Consider the following 13,898-nt stretch of genomic DNA (forward strand, 5'->3'; position numbering starts at 1 on the left):
AGAGGACAGAGAGATAAGGAGAGAAGAAGGCCATGTGAAGACAGAGGCAGAGATTGGAATTATGCTGCCACAAACCAAGGAACTCCTGGGGCCACTGGAAGAGGAAAGGAAGGAGTCTTCCCTAGAACTGACTCCTTGATTTTGGACTTTTAGCCTCTGGAATTGTGAGAATACATTTCTATTGTTGTAAGCCATCCTGTTTGGGGCACTTTGTTGCCACAGCCCTGGGAATCTAATTCAAGGCTGGTACCTGTAAATCAGAGAGAGGTTAACCCACTACAATCAAGGATTCTTTCTGGGGGTTTCCTTCCTCTGGTCATTTAAACACTTAAATTTTGGAAAAGTGCTACAAACTGTAAAATGATGCCTGCTTGAATTCCTCTCTTCTTTTTTTTTTTTGCTGTGCCGTCTCTTAGTTGCGGCATGCAGGATCTAGTTCCCTGATCAGGGATCAAACCTGGGGCCCCTGCATTGGGAGCACAAAGTCCTAACCACTGGACCACCAGGGAAGTCTCATCTCTCATCTATTCTTGATTTCATGATGCTACCAGCAGGATTAAAAGTGAGGAAAAATTATACACCCTCCATCCTTAAATTAACTGACTAAATAAAGGGCACCAAAGCTTGAGTCAGAGGGGGTCTGAGATAACAACCGTCCTAGCAACAAGTAGGAAATCCAGTCACTGTACTCACAGTTTCGTTCTGCTTACTAAACACAGGCATGGCGACCGTGGTCATCAGGACGGGGCCCTGACCATTGGCAAGCTGGATGGAGACAGAAAAGCCAGTTACCTGAGAAAGATCTGGGATAAATAGTGCTGGAGGCCATACCCTTTGACTATCTCTTCCTTTCCTGACCAGGGGCTGTTGGGAATGGACCAGGGTCCACTCGAGCCTTTATGGCATAGGTGGGAGTGCAACATTCCTCCACCCTGACGTGTAGTTGAAGATCCCAGCCCCTCCTCCCCAGCAGGGGAAACAACGTCAGTTACCATCAGTCACTCCAGCTGATCTGTTTACTGCATTCAGCTATTTGAGTTCAAATAAAGCCCTGTTTGGATCTCAGTGATTCATTTTATTTTATTACTACAGACTGATTTTACTGTTTTACTTTGCAGACTTTTATGTTCAATATGTGCAATATTAATGCTTCTCCTTAATCTGGAAATTGAGGATCAGAAAGCATGAGCATAAGGGGTTTTATGAGTTGCCCCTGCTGGAAACAATGGAATCTGGAAGCATTTATTCTCCCCAAGGTAGCTGAGTCATGGCCTTTTTGAACTTCTGCGTATCTCTGTATGTCAGTCCCAGATGGAAAACAAACAAAATAAAAACAAAATAAAAAAATAATTTGAACAGCTCATCTTTAAATCACTGGTAAGAAGCTGAACATCCCTCCCGGAAGAAGAACTCTTGAAATTTGGCACATAATACACTTCTGTAACTCACTGAATTGCATACAAATGCACTGAGACCACCATCTCAACCGTCCTTCACAACAGTGTTAGGAGAAAGGCAGGAACCCCTACTCTGCCCCATTAACAAATGGGGAAACTGAGTCCTGGACCACAGTAGGCTTTGGTCCAAGACAAACCTCGTTCTAATTCTCAGCTTTGAATCTTTATTAACTGCATTATCTAAGCCTTCATGTCCTCATATGAAATAATGCCAAGTATTCCCCAACAGTGTTGCCATGAAGATAAAATGTGAAACTGCCCAGCAAGGTACCTGGCATCTGCAGGTGCTCAAAAGATGCTAGTTTCCTTTCCCTGCCTTCAAGGTCACATGGCTAGCAAGTAGCAGAGTCTCCAGTAAGATCAAGGCATGTGGCACTGCGGATAGAGACCAAAATTGGCAAGTCTGGTGGGAGAGGTTTACTTCCTGGTTTCACAGCCCATTCAAGCTTCAAATGAAGCAATCTGTGAATAAGAATCCACTATCTTCAGTCTAGAGTGTTTTCTGATGTTTGGGCACTTCTCTGTCACTTTAATTCCATAGAAAAAGGAGGTGTTGCTCCCTCGGTCTTCTTGGGAAAAGGCACTATAAAGAGAAGATCCTAAAATTTAGAGGTCCCCATAGACTGAGGTCCCCACAGACTGACTGGCCTCCTGAGAAAAGGTCGTTAAACTCAGTCAATCTTCTACCAGTCTTGTCCTTCCAATAGGTTATTTGAGCAATAGGACCTCATTACTTGTAATGTGGTACACAGAATGGCAGTACCTCTGGCACCTGAGTGCCCTAGAAATGCATAATCCCAAGTCCTCTCTAGATTCTCTGAATCTGAATCTTCATTTCAATAGTTAGTATGCATATTAAAATCCAAGAAGCACTGTTAAAAGGCAATGCTTTCCACCATCAATAACCATGATAGTTAAAGAGAAACTTATATGCTTTGGGAAAACTCCTAACAGGGATAGAGGAGGCCATGTTCTTATTAGTTTTACCTCTATATCAAGATAGGCCTATATTCCTCCATGACAAGCAAAACAACACAAGAATCTCAAGATCCCTCAAGGACTGGGAATTCATGATGTGATGGTTAATTTTATGTGGCAACTTGGTTAGGCAACGGTGCCAGTTGTTTGACCAAACACCAGTCTAGATGTTGTTGTGAATGTATTTTTTAGATGCGATTAACATTTAAATCAGTTGGTTTTAGAGATGGCCAAAATGGTGGAGTAGGAAGACCCAGAGCTCACCTCCTCCAAAGGACACACCAAAATTACAACTACTTACACAGCAACTATCTATGAGAACAAACTGAAGATAGCAGAAAAGATTTTCCACAACGATAGACATAAAGAAGGAACCACAACGAGATGGATAGGAAGGGCGGAGACGTGGTAAAGTCAAGACCCATACCTCCGGGTCAGCAACCTACAAACAGGAGGAATATCACAATCGTAGAGGCCCTCCCCAAGGAGCGAGTGGTCTGAGCTCCACATCAGGCTCCTCATCCCAGGGATCCTACACTGGGAAGACAAGACCCCAGAACGTCTGGTTTTGAAAACCAGCAGGGCTTATGTTTAGGGGAGCCATAGAGTGACAGGACATGGAGGCTCTGCTCCTAAAGAGTGCTTGCAAAATCTCACACTTTCCAAGTCCCAGCACAGAGGCAGTAGTTTAAAAGAAGCCTAGGTCAGGGCTTCCCTGGTGGCGCAGTGGTTGAGAGTCCGCCTGCCGATGCAGGGGACACGGGTTCGTGCCCCGGTCCGGGAAGATCCCACATGCCGCGGAGCGGCTGGGCCCGTGAGCCATGGCCGATGAGCCTGTGCGTCCGGAGCCTGTGCTCCACAACAGGAGAGGCCACAACAGTGAGAGGCCCGCGTACAGCAAAAAAAAACACAAAAAAACAAAAAAACAACAACAACAAAAAAGAAGCCTAGGTCAGACCCATTTGCTGACCTTGGAGAGCTTCCCGGAGAGGCAGGAGGCAATTGGGACTCCCCCTGCAGATAGAGATGCTGGCAGCAACCAGTTTCAGGAGCTTGTTCCACAACAACACTGGCACTGGCAAGCCCCATTTTGGAATCCTCCCTCTAGCCTAGAGCAACAGGGACCCAGCCCCACCCAACAGTGGGCTGGTACCACCTTGGGGCTCTGCAGAGAGCCACATGCAGGGATAGAGCTGGAGGGATCATGCTCCCTCATTTCAAACTATACTACAAAAGGTACAGTCATGAAAACATTACGGTACTGGCACACAAAAAAAGACACATAGATCAATGGAACAGAATAGAGAGCCCAGAAATGAACCCACACTTATATGGGTTCATTATATGAATAATTATATGGGCAATTAATCTATGACAAAGGAGGCAAGAATATACAATGGGGAAAAGACAGCCTTTTCAATAAATGGTATTAGGGAAACTGGACAGCTACATGCAAAAGAATCAAACTGGACAGTCTCACATCATATACAAAAGTAGACTAAAAATGAGTTAAAGACTTAAATGTAAGACCTGAAATCATAAAACTCCTAGAAAAAAAACAGGCAGTATGGTTTTTGACATTGGTCTTAGCAATTTTTTTGGATGTGTTTCCTCAGGCAAGAAAAACAAAAGCAAAAATAAACAAATGGGACTCATCAAACTAAAAAGCTTTTGCAGAGCAAAAAAAAGCTATCAACAAAAAAGAAAAGGCAGCCTACTGAATGGAAGGAGATACTTGCAAATTATATATCCGATAAGGCGTTATTTTCCAAAATATACAAATAACACATACACTCAACATCAAATAAACAAACAACCAGACTGAAGAATGGGCACAGGACCTGAATAGACGTTTTCCCAAATTAGACAAACAGATGGACAACAGGCATATGAAAAGATGCTCAGCATCGCTATTACAGAAATGTAAATCAAAACCACAATGATATATCACCTCATCCCTGTCAGTGAATGGTTATTATCAAAAAGATAACAAATAACAAGTGTTGGTGAGGATGTAAAGAAAAGGAAATCCTTGTGCACTGTTGGGATTGTAAATTGGTGCAGCCACTGTGAAAAACAGTATGGAGGCTCATCAAAAAATTAAAAATAGAACTGCCGGGAATTCCCTAGCGGTCCAATGATTAGGACTCCATGCTTTCACTGCTGAGGGCTCAGGTACAGTCCCTGATCTGGGAACTAAGATCCCACAAGCCACGTAGCACAGCCAATAAATAAATAAATAAATAAAAATAGAACTGCCATATGATCTAGCAATTTCACTTCTGGGTAATTATCGGAAGAAAATAAAATACTAATTCGAAAAGAGATATGCACACCAATGTTCATTGCAATGTTATTTACAATAGCCAAGATATGGAAGCGAACTAATTGTCCATTGACAGATGAATGGATAAAGAAGATGTGATATATACACACAATGGAATATTAGTCAGCCATAAAAAAATCTTTCCATTTGTGACAACATGGATGGATCTAGAGAGTATTATATTAAGTGAAATAAGTCAGAGAAAGACAAATGATCTCACTTATAAGTATGATCTCACTTATATGTAGAGTCTAAAAAACAAAACAAACAAACAAAATAAAATAAAAACAGACTCACAGAAACAGAACAAACAGATGGTTGCCAGAGCGGGGGCAGGTGGGAGCGAAATAGGTGAAGGGGCTGAAGAGATACAAACCTCCAGCTATAAAATAAATAAGCCACGGGGATATAATACACAACATAAGGAATATGGTCAGTAACATAATAATTTGTACAGGGACAGAAGGTTACTAGACATAGTGATGATCATTTCATAATATTTGCAAATCACTATGTAGCACATCTGAAACTAAGATAATGTTACATGGCAACTATATTTCAATAAAAATTAAGTAGACTTTGATAAAGCAGATTATCCTACATAATCTGGGTGTGTTTTACCCAATCAGTTCAAGGCCTTAAGAGAAAAAAAGGTTCCCCAAGGAAGAAGAAATTCTGCTTCCAGACTGCCTTCAGACCCAAGACTGTAAAATCCCATCCTGCTGGAATTGCCATCCTACCAACCTGCCTTACAGTTTTTCAGATGCATCAGCCCCCCACATTCATGTGAGGCAATTGCTTAAAATAAATCTCTCTCTCTCTCCCTCCCTCCCTCTCTCCCTCCCTCCTTCTGTGTGTGTGTATGTGTGTGGGTGTGTGTATACTTACCTTACACTTAAGAAAAAAATTACATATATATCTCATATGGTTCTCTTTCTCTGGAGAATCCTGAGTAATACACATTGTAATCATGTAATCTATTATTTGGGACAGCCTAACTTTGGTGTTAGTATAAATAAACAAACTTGATGTATCATATTAAGAACCAAATAATATTAACTATGAGATAATGCTAACAGTTATTGTTGCCAGGAACCAAACCAACTGGTATATAACAGTTTGTGAAACCATGGTTCCAACACCTTGCTAAAAATACTTAAAGTATACTATGGCCATCAATGGGGGCATGCAAGGCCATTTTCAAAGGCAGAACCAACCCACAATAAACATCTCCCTCAGAATCAGAAATCTTCCCATATTCTGACTCCTTGATTAATCCTTAATGCTACAAAGAAAACTGAGTTGAGCTGATCCATAACCCTGGGCAACTTCCACTTTGCAACTCAAATCAAAATTTCAAGCAATGCCAACATGTATCACGGATAAAATCAAAACATACCATTGATAATAATGAGAAATGAAGCTTTTTTCCTGCAAACAGTAAAAATCAGTTATAAGTCACTGGTACTTGTCCTGGCAGAAATATAAGATCACGGGAAACTAACTTCCAAATATTAAGGCCAGAAAATAGTAACAACTTCACTCAGGGGCTAATTCCAAATATAATTACTGCGTTACTTAAAATTTTCAAAAAACCCATAATATTACATTTGTACAGAAACCACTCATTTTAAACCAGCCCCAGGTAAACAAGGGAAATGCAGTGATCTCAGTCTAGCCACTGTTATGAGCTCACATGTCCCTCTTGCAGGGACAATTCTGCCCCAGATTTGTACTGGCTTGGCCAGAACCCTAACCTGTAGCCTTTCTGATGTTATACCAGCTCATCAGTATGGCCATGAGGGCTGGCAGCACTCCGGAAATATCACTTGCACAACATGAAGATGCTCTTCTGCACCCGCCAGCTCCATCTTTCCCACTTTCCACTGGGTCTGGGTCCTGTGAATCTTAAACATTTTGTGGAGAGTGAATATCAAATTGAAAGTTAATTTGCACGGTAAGCACTTTACGATTGAAAGGCATTCTGTACTCCTGCCATAGGAAATAGCAGCTGGTGGCAAAAGGTTTTGGTTTTTTTTTTAAGACCACCAAGCAGGAGTTATGCAGCAAACCACAGCCAGACACCCTCTGTCCCCGCACTACACTAGGGGGTCCCTGCTTTCCTGTGGCTCCCTAACCTGTAGTAGACACTGAGGCAAGAGCACTGCTTATGATTCATAGACACGGCTTCCAAGAAAAACGCAGACATAGAGTCAACATTCATTTTCCAAGGGTAGGAGTGGGAGACTGGGGGTCACGATGGTCCATCTAGGCAAAATCCCATTAACTTGAGTCCAAGTGGGAATCCTAAAATGAACTGCCATTCAATTATACTTGCCCAGGCTTTGAACAGGCCTCTGAAATGCTTGGTTGTGGTGTTCTGTTGTATAATAAGTGTATATTATTCCATATCCTTCATTTCCTATGCTACATAATGGAGACCATTCTGGTATCAAAGGAAATGAATAATAATACCAAACATCTGGTTTATAAAACACAAACTTGCTCAACAGATTGACTGCTTCCTGTCAGCTTCCCAAGTTAATCATGCATATGGGCTCATATGAATATGCATTTGTGAGGTACATGCAGTGATGCCAGGCCTCTCCTCCTAATGCTTGATTAGTTTCCCACCAATGGCACTAGCTCGATGCAGGCGCCGCTCTAGGGTGTGGCCCCAGATAGGATAACAGAACCAGATTTGTGTTCTATCAATTTTGTTGCAGGTCTAGTCATTATTATTCATTGATTCCCTTGATAAACATTCCTTGAGCATCAGCTATGTGCCAAGTTCCATGCCATGTGCTGGGAAGATAACCAGGAATAAGACATAGGTCTTAGTGGGGACAGGAAAGCTAATGAGGCAAATGGGGAAGAGCTGGCTGGGGCGGGTACACTGTCTCTCTACACGTGAGCAGAAGGCTGTCTTCTTTATGACCAGCCTTAACTAAAATAAAAATGTCCAGCATTTACAGATATCTTTCAGGGTTTATAGGACAAATTCAGAAGCTTTCTGAAAACCAGTTTAACAACACTAGGAACAAGTTCCCTGCCGCACAGCAATTTCATCACTTACTTTATACTTAAAAATATTTACAAATGGAACAATGCAGGGGAGACCTTTTAAAAAAATTGCCCGGCACTTTTCTTTTCCTTCTTTTGCAAATATCAACCCCTTCCTTTAGGGAAATCTTCTTCACCCCTTCCATTCACAAGGTTTTCTTGACAGTTAACCTCTCCCACCCTGCACGTGTGGCTGGGTATCCAACCCAGGCTGTGCCAACCACAGCACTACACACACACACACACACACACACACACACACACACATATACACATACACACAAAAATACACACAAACTCTGCCCAGGTCACCATGATTGGTTTATTAATTAGACACATGATTCAAAATGGGCTATTTGGGGGTTTTTCCTTTTTTCCATCTGGAGCAAATAGGAAAAACTCTCTACACTCTTTTGTGTGTGGTTTTAGGAATGTAAGCCTGACAGCTATGTCCCCTCCTCATAGAGACGCAATTGAGAAAATAAAGTCAACCCAGAGAGATGAGGAGAGATGAGAGAGTGAGAGAGAGAGAGAGAGAGAGAGAGAGAGTGTGTGTGTGTGTGTGTGTGTGTGTGATGAGGGAAAAGCAGAAGGAGGGAGGAACAGGGAGAGGGAGGGAAGGTACCAGTCCTGAATGCCTTCGTCCCTAAGATCAACCCCATCCATGCTTTCTTCTGTTGGGTTAGTTGAGGCAATAAGTTTTTTCTCTTTGCCCAAATGAACATGGATTGGATTTGTGACTTTTGGAGGACATCTACTATGTTGCCTTCTTTCACAACTCCAATCAGAGGAAGTTTGCCAGCGCCAGTGGCAGAATGCTCTGTTTATTCTATAGCTGGAGGCCCCTGGTGGTGAGTGCAAAGCCCCAGAGAAAGGAGGCAAGCAGGACTCCTGGCCCTGAGGAGGGATCTGAGCGAGTTAAGGGCAGCAGGCTTGGAAGCCCGTTTGAGGGCTGCCAGGTGGTTTTCAGCAGAGCCTCCTGCCAGATGTGCTCAGCCCTGGAGGCTGGGACTCAATGAGAAGGTTGTGCACAAATGGGGAACTCAGCTTAGGAAGAGAATGGCTCTAAGCCAAGAACAAAGGCCAACTCACTAACTCTCTGCAAATATCATATTTCTTCTATACTTTGCTCCTCCTATGTTTGTATGTTTTTCTTTTCTTATTAAAGTTGATCAGCATATTGACTGCATTAATAGAGTACATCATATAAATATATTACATAATACATAAATATTTTATATATGTTTATGTAATTTGTGAGTACACAGCTGCATTTCTTCTGTCTTCCTTCCAACACCTGGTATGAACACTAAATTGCACTCCAGGAAAAGACACTACCACCATCTAGAGGCAAGCAGGGTGAATTGCAGACACAAGGTCCTGGGTGATAAGCCATTTCCAGAGTATGGGCCTTACCAATAAAAATGTATTTTAACTGTAACCAATGTCACTAAGTTCCCCACTGAACTGAAACACAGATAGACGATATCAACTATTCCTTCTGTCAATAACCTTTGGTGGAAAGATGCAGCTGTGTACATCTTTAAATATCAGATGAAACATTTTGAAAGGAGAACCACTGTTTCTTTAAAGCATTCAGGATCTGAGAATGTGATGAGGGCATGCAGGAAAAGGGGGGTTCCTTCACACCTACTTTCTCAAACACAGATTTAACAGAAGGGAAGCCAAAACCTTGGCATTCTCTCCTTTCTACATGAGCTCAAGTTTACAAATGACCTTGGAATCCCCCAGGGGCCATTCTCTGGCTAACACATGATGAGGGGCAATGTGGGTGGGACAGATAACACCCATATTCTCCAGTTTCCACACTCCATGGTGAGGGGAGAGCTGGAGAGTAGAAAGTCATCAGAATAACACTCTGTACAAATTACTTGGTGAGACAGCACTAAGGAGAACAGTAGGGAAACACAGATCAAGAAAAGAGGGCATGCGCAGAGTATGTGGCTACATAGAGATCACCCCCACCCTCACCCCCACCCCCTGGTCACACACACAGAAAAGACACAGAAAAGATCCCTGGAGCTTCCCAACTATTCCCAGATCAAAAACAGTGCTCTGTATCTACTCCTTTTCAATGCCTGCCTACTTCCCCTCCCCCAAATCTCCCTCTCCTTCTACCATTACAACATCCCTTATCCTCAATACTGAACAGAAGTATCAGGGCAAGAATATAGTAAGAACCATACTCAATGATCTGTTTTAACTTTTTGTACTGGGTATATGCAGAAGGACCTTTTCTCTGGAGACACATATAGACACACTTCAGGGGTAGAACACAGGTGAGACCCACTGAGACATGGAAACTAAACCCTATTGGTGCATTTTATGCCTGAAGAGGGAGCACAGTATCAACATTGTCTGCTTGGCTAATGTTAACATTATCTGACTCTAGCTGTGAATTTTACTCTCACATTACTTAGACTGCCACAGCCTTTAGTGATGATCATGAAATTTGCTGGCTGTTTCAATAGTGGCTAGTTGTAAATGAGAGGATTTACATACACAGGCACATTTAAAAATTCATTTTCTCAATAATCAAAGAAGTCATTGTGAAATGAGAAGGGAAAGCAAGAATAGCTTGCTTCGGTGATAAAACCAAACGATTCCTAAATCACTATTGGCTCTCTCTCTCTCTCTGTGTGTGTGTGTGTGTGTGTGTGTGTGTGTGTGTGTTTGATTAAGTGTTTTTTTAAAAATTTGTCTCTTTTCTGTATGATTGAAAATTTTAATAATAAGAACATCCCATAAATTCTCACTTACAGAAAACATTTTATAAATAAAACCACCCAGGGGCTTCCCTGGTGGCGCAGTGGTTCAAAGTTTGCCTGCTAATGCAGAGGACACGGGTTCGAGCCCTGGTCTGGGAGGATCCCACATGCCGCGGAGCAACTAGGCCCGTGAGCCACAACTACTGAGCCTGCGCGTCTGTGCTCCGCAACAAGAGAGGCCGCAATAGTGAGAGGCCTGTGCACCGCAATGAAGAGTGGCCCCTGCTTGCCACAACTAGAGAAAGCCCTCGCACAGAAACGAAGACCCAACACAGCAAAAATAAATTAATTAATTAATAAATAAAACCACCCAGTAACATATGGTAGCAATGAATATTAATGCCTTAAAAATAAATACAAACAAACAAATATATAACAGTAATCCTATTTTAAAAATCCCTTTTTGCATAAAGATCAAAAAGTCCTTTAAACAAACCATGGTAACACTTTGACATGGAAATGCTATCAGAATAAAGTTTTTATATTCTGGGTTAAACATATTATATTTGATTATCAGTATTTTGGATATTCTTCATAACAAGATATTTAGAAAAAGCAGGTGCTATTATTTTTAATTGAGGAGTTGATTCTTTCAATGTAAGCAATATGAATTACCTGTCTTTTATGATACTACTCAGATGAACTGCTTTCCTTTTTAAAATCTAGACAAATTAAGAACACCAACCATTGTTTAGATTCCCATTTTGTACTGGCATTTTTCAATATTTTTGCAAGATGCCTGAACCTTGAATAATTTAAAGCATTAAGAAAGTAGCAGTGGAGGGACTTCCCTGGTGGCACAGTGGTTAAGAATCCACCTGCCAATGCAGGGGACATGGGTTCGAGCCCTGGCCCAGGAAGATCCCACATGCCACGGAGCAGCTAAGCCCGTGTGCCACAACTACTGAGCCTGCACTCTAGAGCCCGCGAGCCACAACTACTGAGTTAGTTAGAGCCTGAGTGCCACAACTACCGAAGCCCGCGCACCTAGAGCCCGTGCCCTGCAACAAGAGAAGCCACTGCAGTGAGAAGCCCGTGCACCTCAACGAAGAGTAGCCCTGGCTCGCCCCAACTAGAGGAAGCCCATGTGCACCAACAAAGACCCAGAACAGCCAAAAATAAATAAATAAAATAAATTTATAAAAAAAAGAAAGTAGCAGTAGAGAATAAGAATAATAAAGAAGTAGTAAACCTTCCAAGTGACATTTCTCCCTTGCTTTGCATTTGACTGTCTTGGTAAAGTGTCATCACTCAGTCCTTGAGAATGCTACATAAATGACACTTTGCTTTTAGACAAAACTTTTCCTCTTTTTATTGAATCATTATTACTTGCATCTGAGATTTGGAAATCCTGAATTCTTATGAGCTTCACTGTATTTTAGGTTGTCTAAATATACAAGTAATGAGATTTCCCTCTTTGAACTTTAACTGCATCTTTTATGAACTAAATTGTTGTATTTGTTTGTTCTCTCTCTTTTTAACAACCTAAAGACAACTTTGTGAATGATAATGCTAGATAATGTTAGATCATCTGGATGAGAATCTCAAAATAACTTTCTTCTAATAAAGTTGTTATTTTTCAGGAAAATTTTTATGTTGTTTCTTTTTCTCCCAGTGTTTCAAAGATCTAAGTCATTAAGCAGGGAATACATTTTATGGGTAAATATCTAGACAGAGGGAGGATGCTGTCTCTGACCAGGGACACATATATAAGCAAACCCATGGATGAGAGAATATTACAGATTAACATATCTGAAAGTTGTCTTAGGGAACTGCTTTATTAGTGTACAACACGCTTACTTCAGGAATGCCCCAAAATAAGGACAATAGGAATTATTTTGGGGCACTGGATTTTGGCCAATATTCATGATCAGCTATGACACATAACTGACCCCCATTGTGGCCAAAGATTTATATTTTCACAAACTATGGTTTAGACGCCTCCCAAATAGATGCCTGAAAACACTGCCAACAGTCAGGGCTTCGGGGCCCTGGGACAAAACCTTTCCCTTGTTTAAAGACCCCCTGAAATGCTGCTTCCTCCATAAAACCTTCCCTAACAAACTGGAAATGGGAACCAGATGTTCTCAAACTTCACTACAAAGATAATCATATTTACTCTACAACCTACGATACAATCTAGGACCAAATTTGTGCAAACTGTTAATACAGCTAAGTCACTGAACACTGTGGCTGGAAGAAAAGCTGGGGATTCTGTAGAGCCTGTGAACTCCAAGGGCAGAAGTGGGAATGGTTCCTCCTTTTATCCATAGCATTTAGCACAGAGCCTGGTACATAAGAAGCACTCAGCAAATGTTCCTTGAATGAATTTATTCTAATCCTGTCCTTTTATTTACTTTATAAATGAGGCTCAGAGAGGAAGAGGAGTCACAGAGAATTGGTACCAGAATCTGGACAAGACTCCAGGGCTACCACTGTCCATTTTATGTTGTGGATCCTCTACCTGCTCTTGGCTCCTTCTCTTAATACCTTTCTTTGTGTATCTTGCCTGTGCCAGTGAGGTCAAACTTAGACTGTAATGAGGGCCTGGGAGGCTGGTACCTATGTGCAGCTGCTGCTGATAGGGGCAAAAGGTTTATGATGTCAAAGAGGTAAAGGAAAAGGACTTAAAGAAAAACCTGCTTACTTGAACACTATGATTTCCTTGGAAAGCAGAACAGAGAGGAGAAAAGAGCTACAGAAGCAAAGAGACCTGAATTATTCCTGAACAGGTTACTCACACTTCTTGAGTCATTTGTATTTATCCATCCTTCCATTCATTCATTCTTCCATCTATCCATCCACCCATCCACTCAGCCATATTCTATTTCCAAACATGTTTTGCTATTACCAAATATTGCTTTAAACATTTAACATCTATATAGCTTTAAATTTAACCCTGTAAAATGTCTATACCCATCTTACAGATGAATCAATTAAAGATAAAGGAGCAAAGTACCTTGCTCTAGGTCACAGAGGGCAGCAGGGTGCGGGTTTGAGCCTTGGCCAACCTGACACTAGAGCTCCTGTTCAAATCATTCTGCCCTCAGCCTCCTGTTTTAGGGGTACAAAGACAAATGTCATGTTTTGCCTTAGGTATCTTGGAATGAAGTAAAAGAGGCAACCAAGCAAAGCATCCCTAAAATAGGAATATCTCCAAGAGTTCTGGGGAGGATTAAATAGAACTGTAGATGCAAAGCATCTAATACAGTGCCTGACACATCCAACAAGTGCAGCTGTTCTCATAAAGACCATTCTAGGCTAAGCTTCTCTGAAATCCATCCA

At 41.7% G+C, this 13,898-nt stretch overlaps 1 protein-coding gene across 1 annotated transcript in view; it reads right to left on the bottom strand.

The window, feature by feature from the left end:
- CACNA2D3 (calcium voltage-gated channel auxiliary subunit alpha2delta 3) overlaps positions 1-13,898 on the bottom strand; it is a gene marked incomplete at both ends in the record, with an annotated part of 784,748 nt that overhangs the window by 204,498 nt on the left and 566,352 nt on the right. Inside the window, one exon of the mRNA XM_082847776.1 lies at positions 694-765. Within this exon, the coding sequence (XP_082703902.1) occupies positions 694-765 (72 nt within the window). The remainder of the gene's footprint in view (positions 1-693; positions 766-13,898) is intronic.

This window comes from Leucopleurus acutus, assembly GCF_964270905.1.
Source record: "Leucopleurus acutus genome assembly, chromosome: 10".
Taxonomy (NCBI): domain Eukaryota; kingdom Metazoa; phylum Chordata; class Mammalia; order Artiodactyla; family Delphinidae; genus Leucopleurus; species Leucopleurus acutus.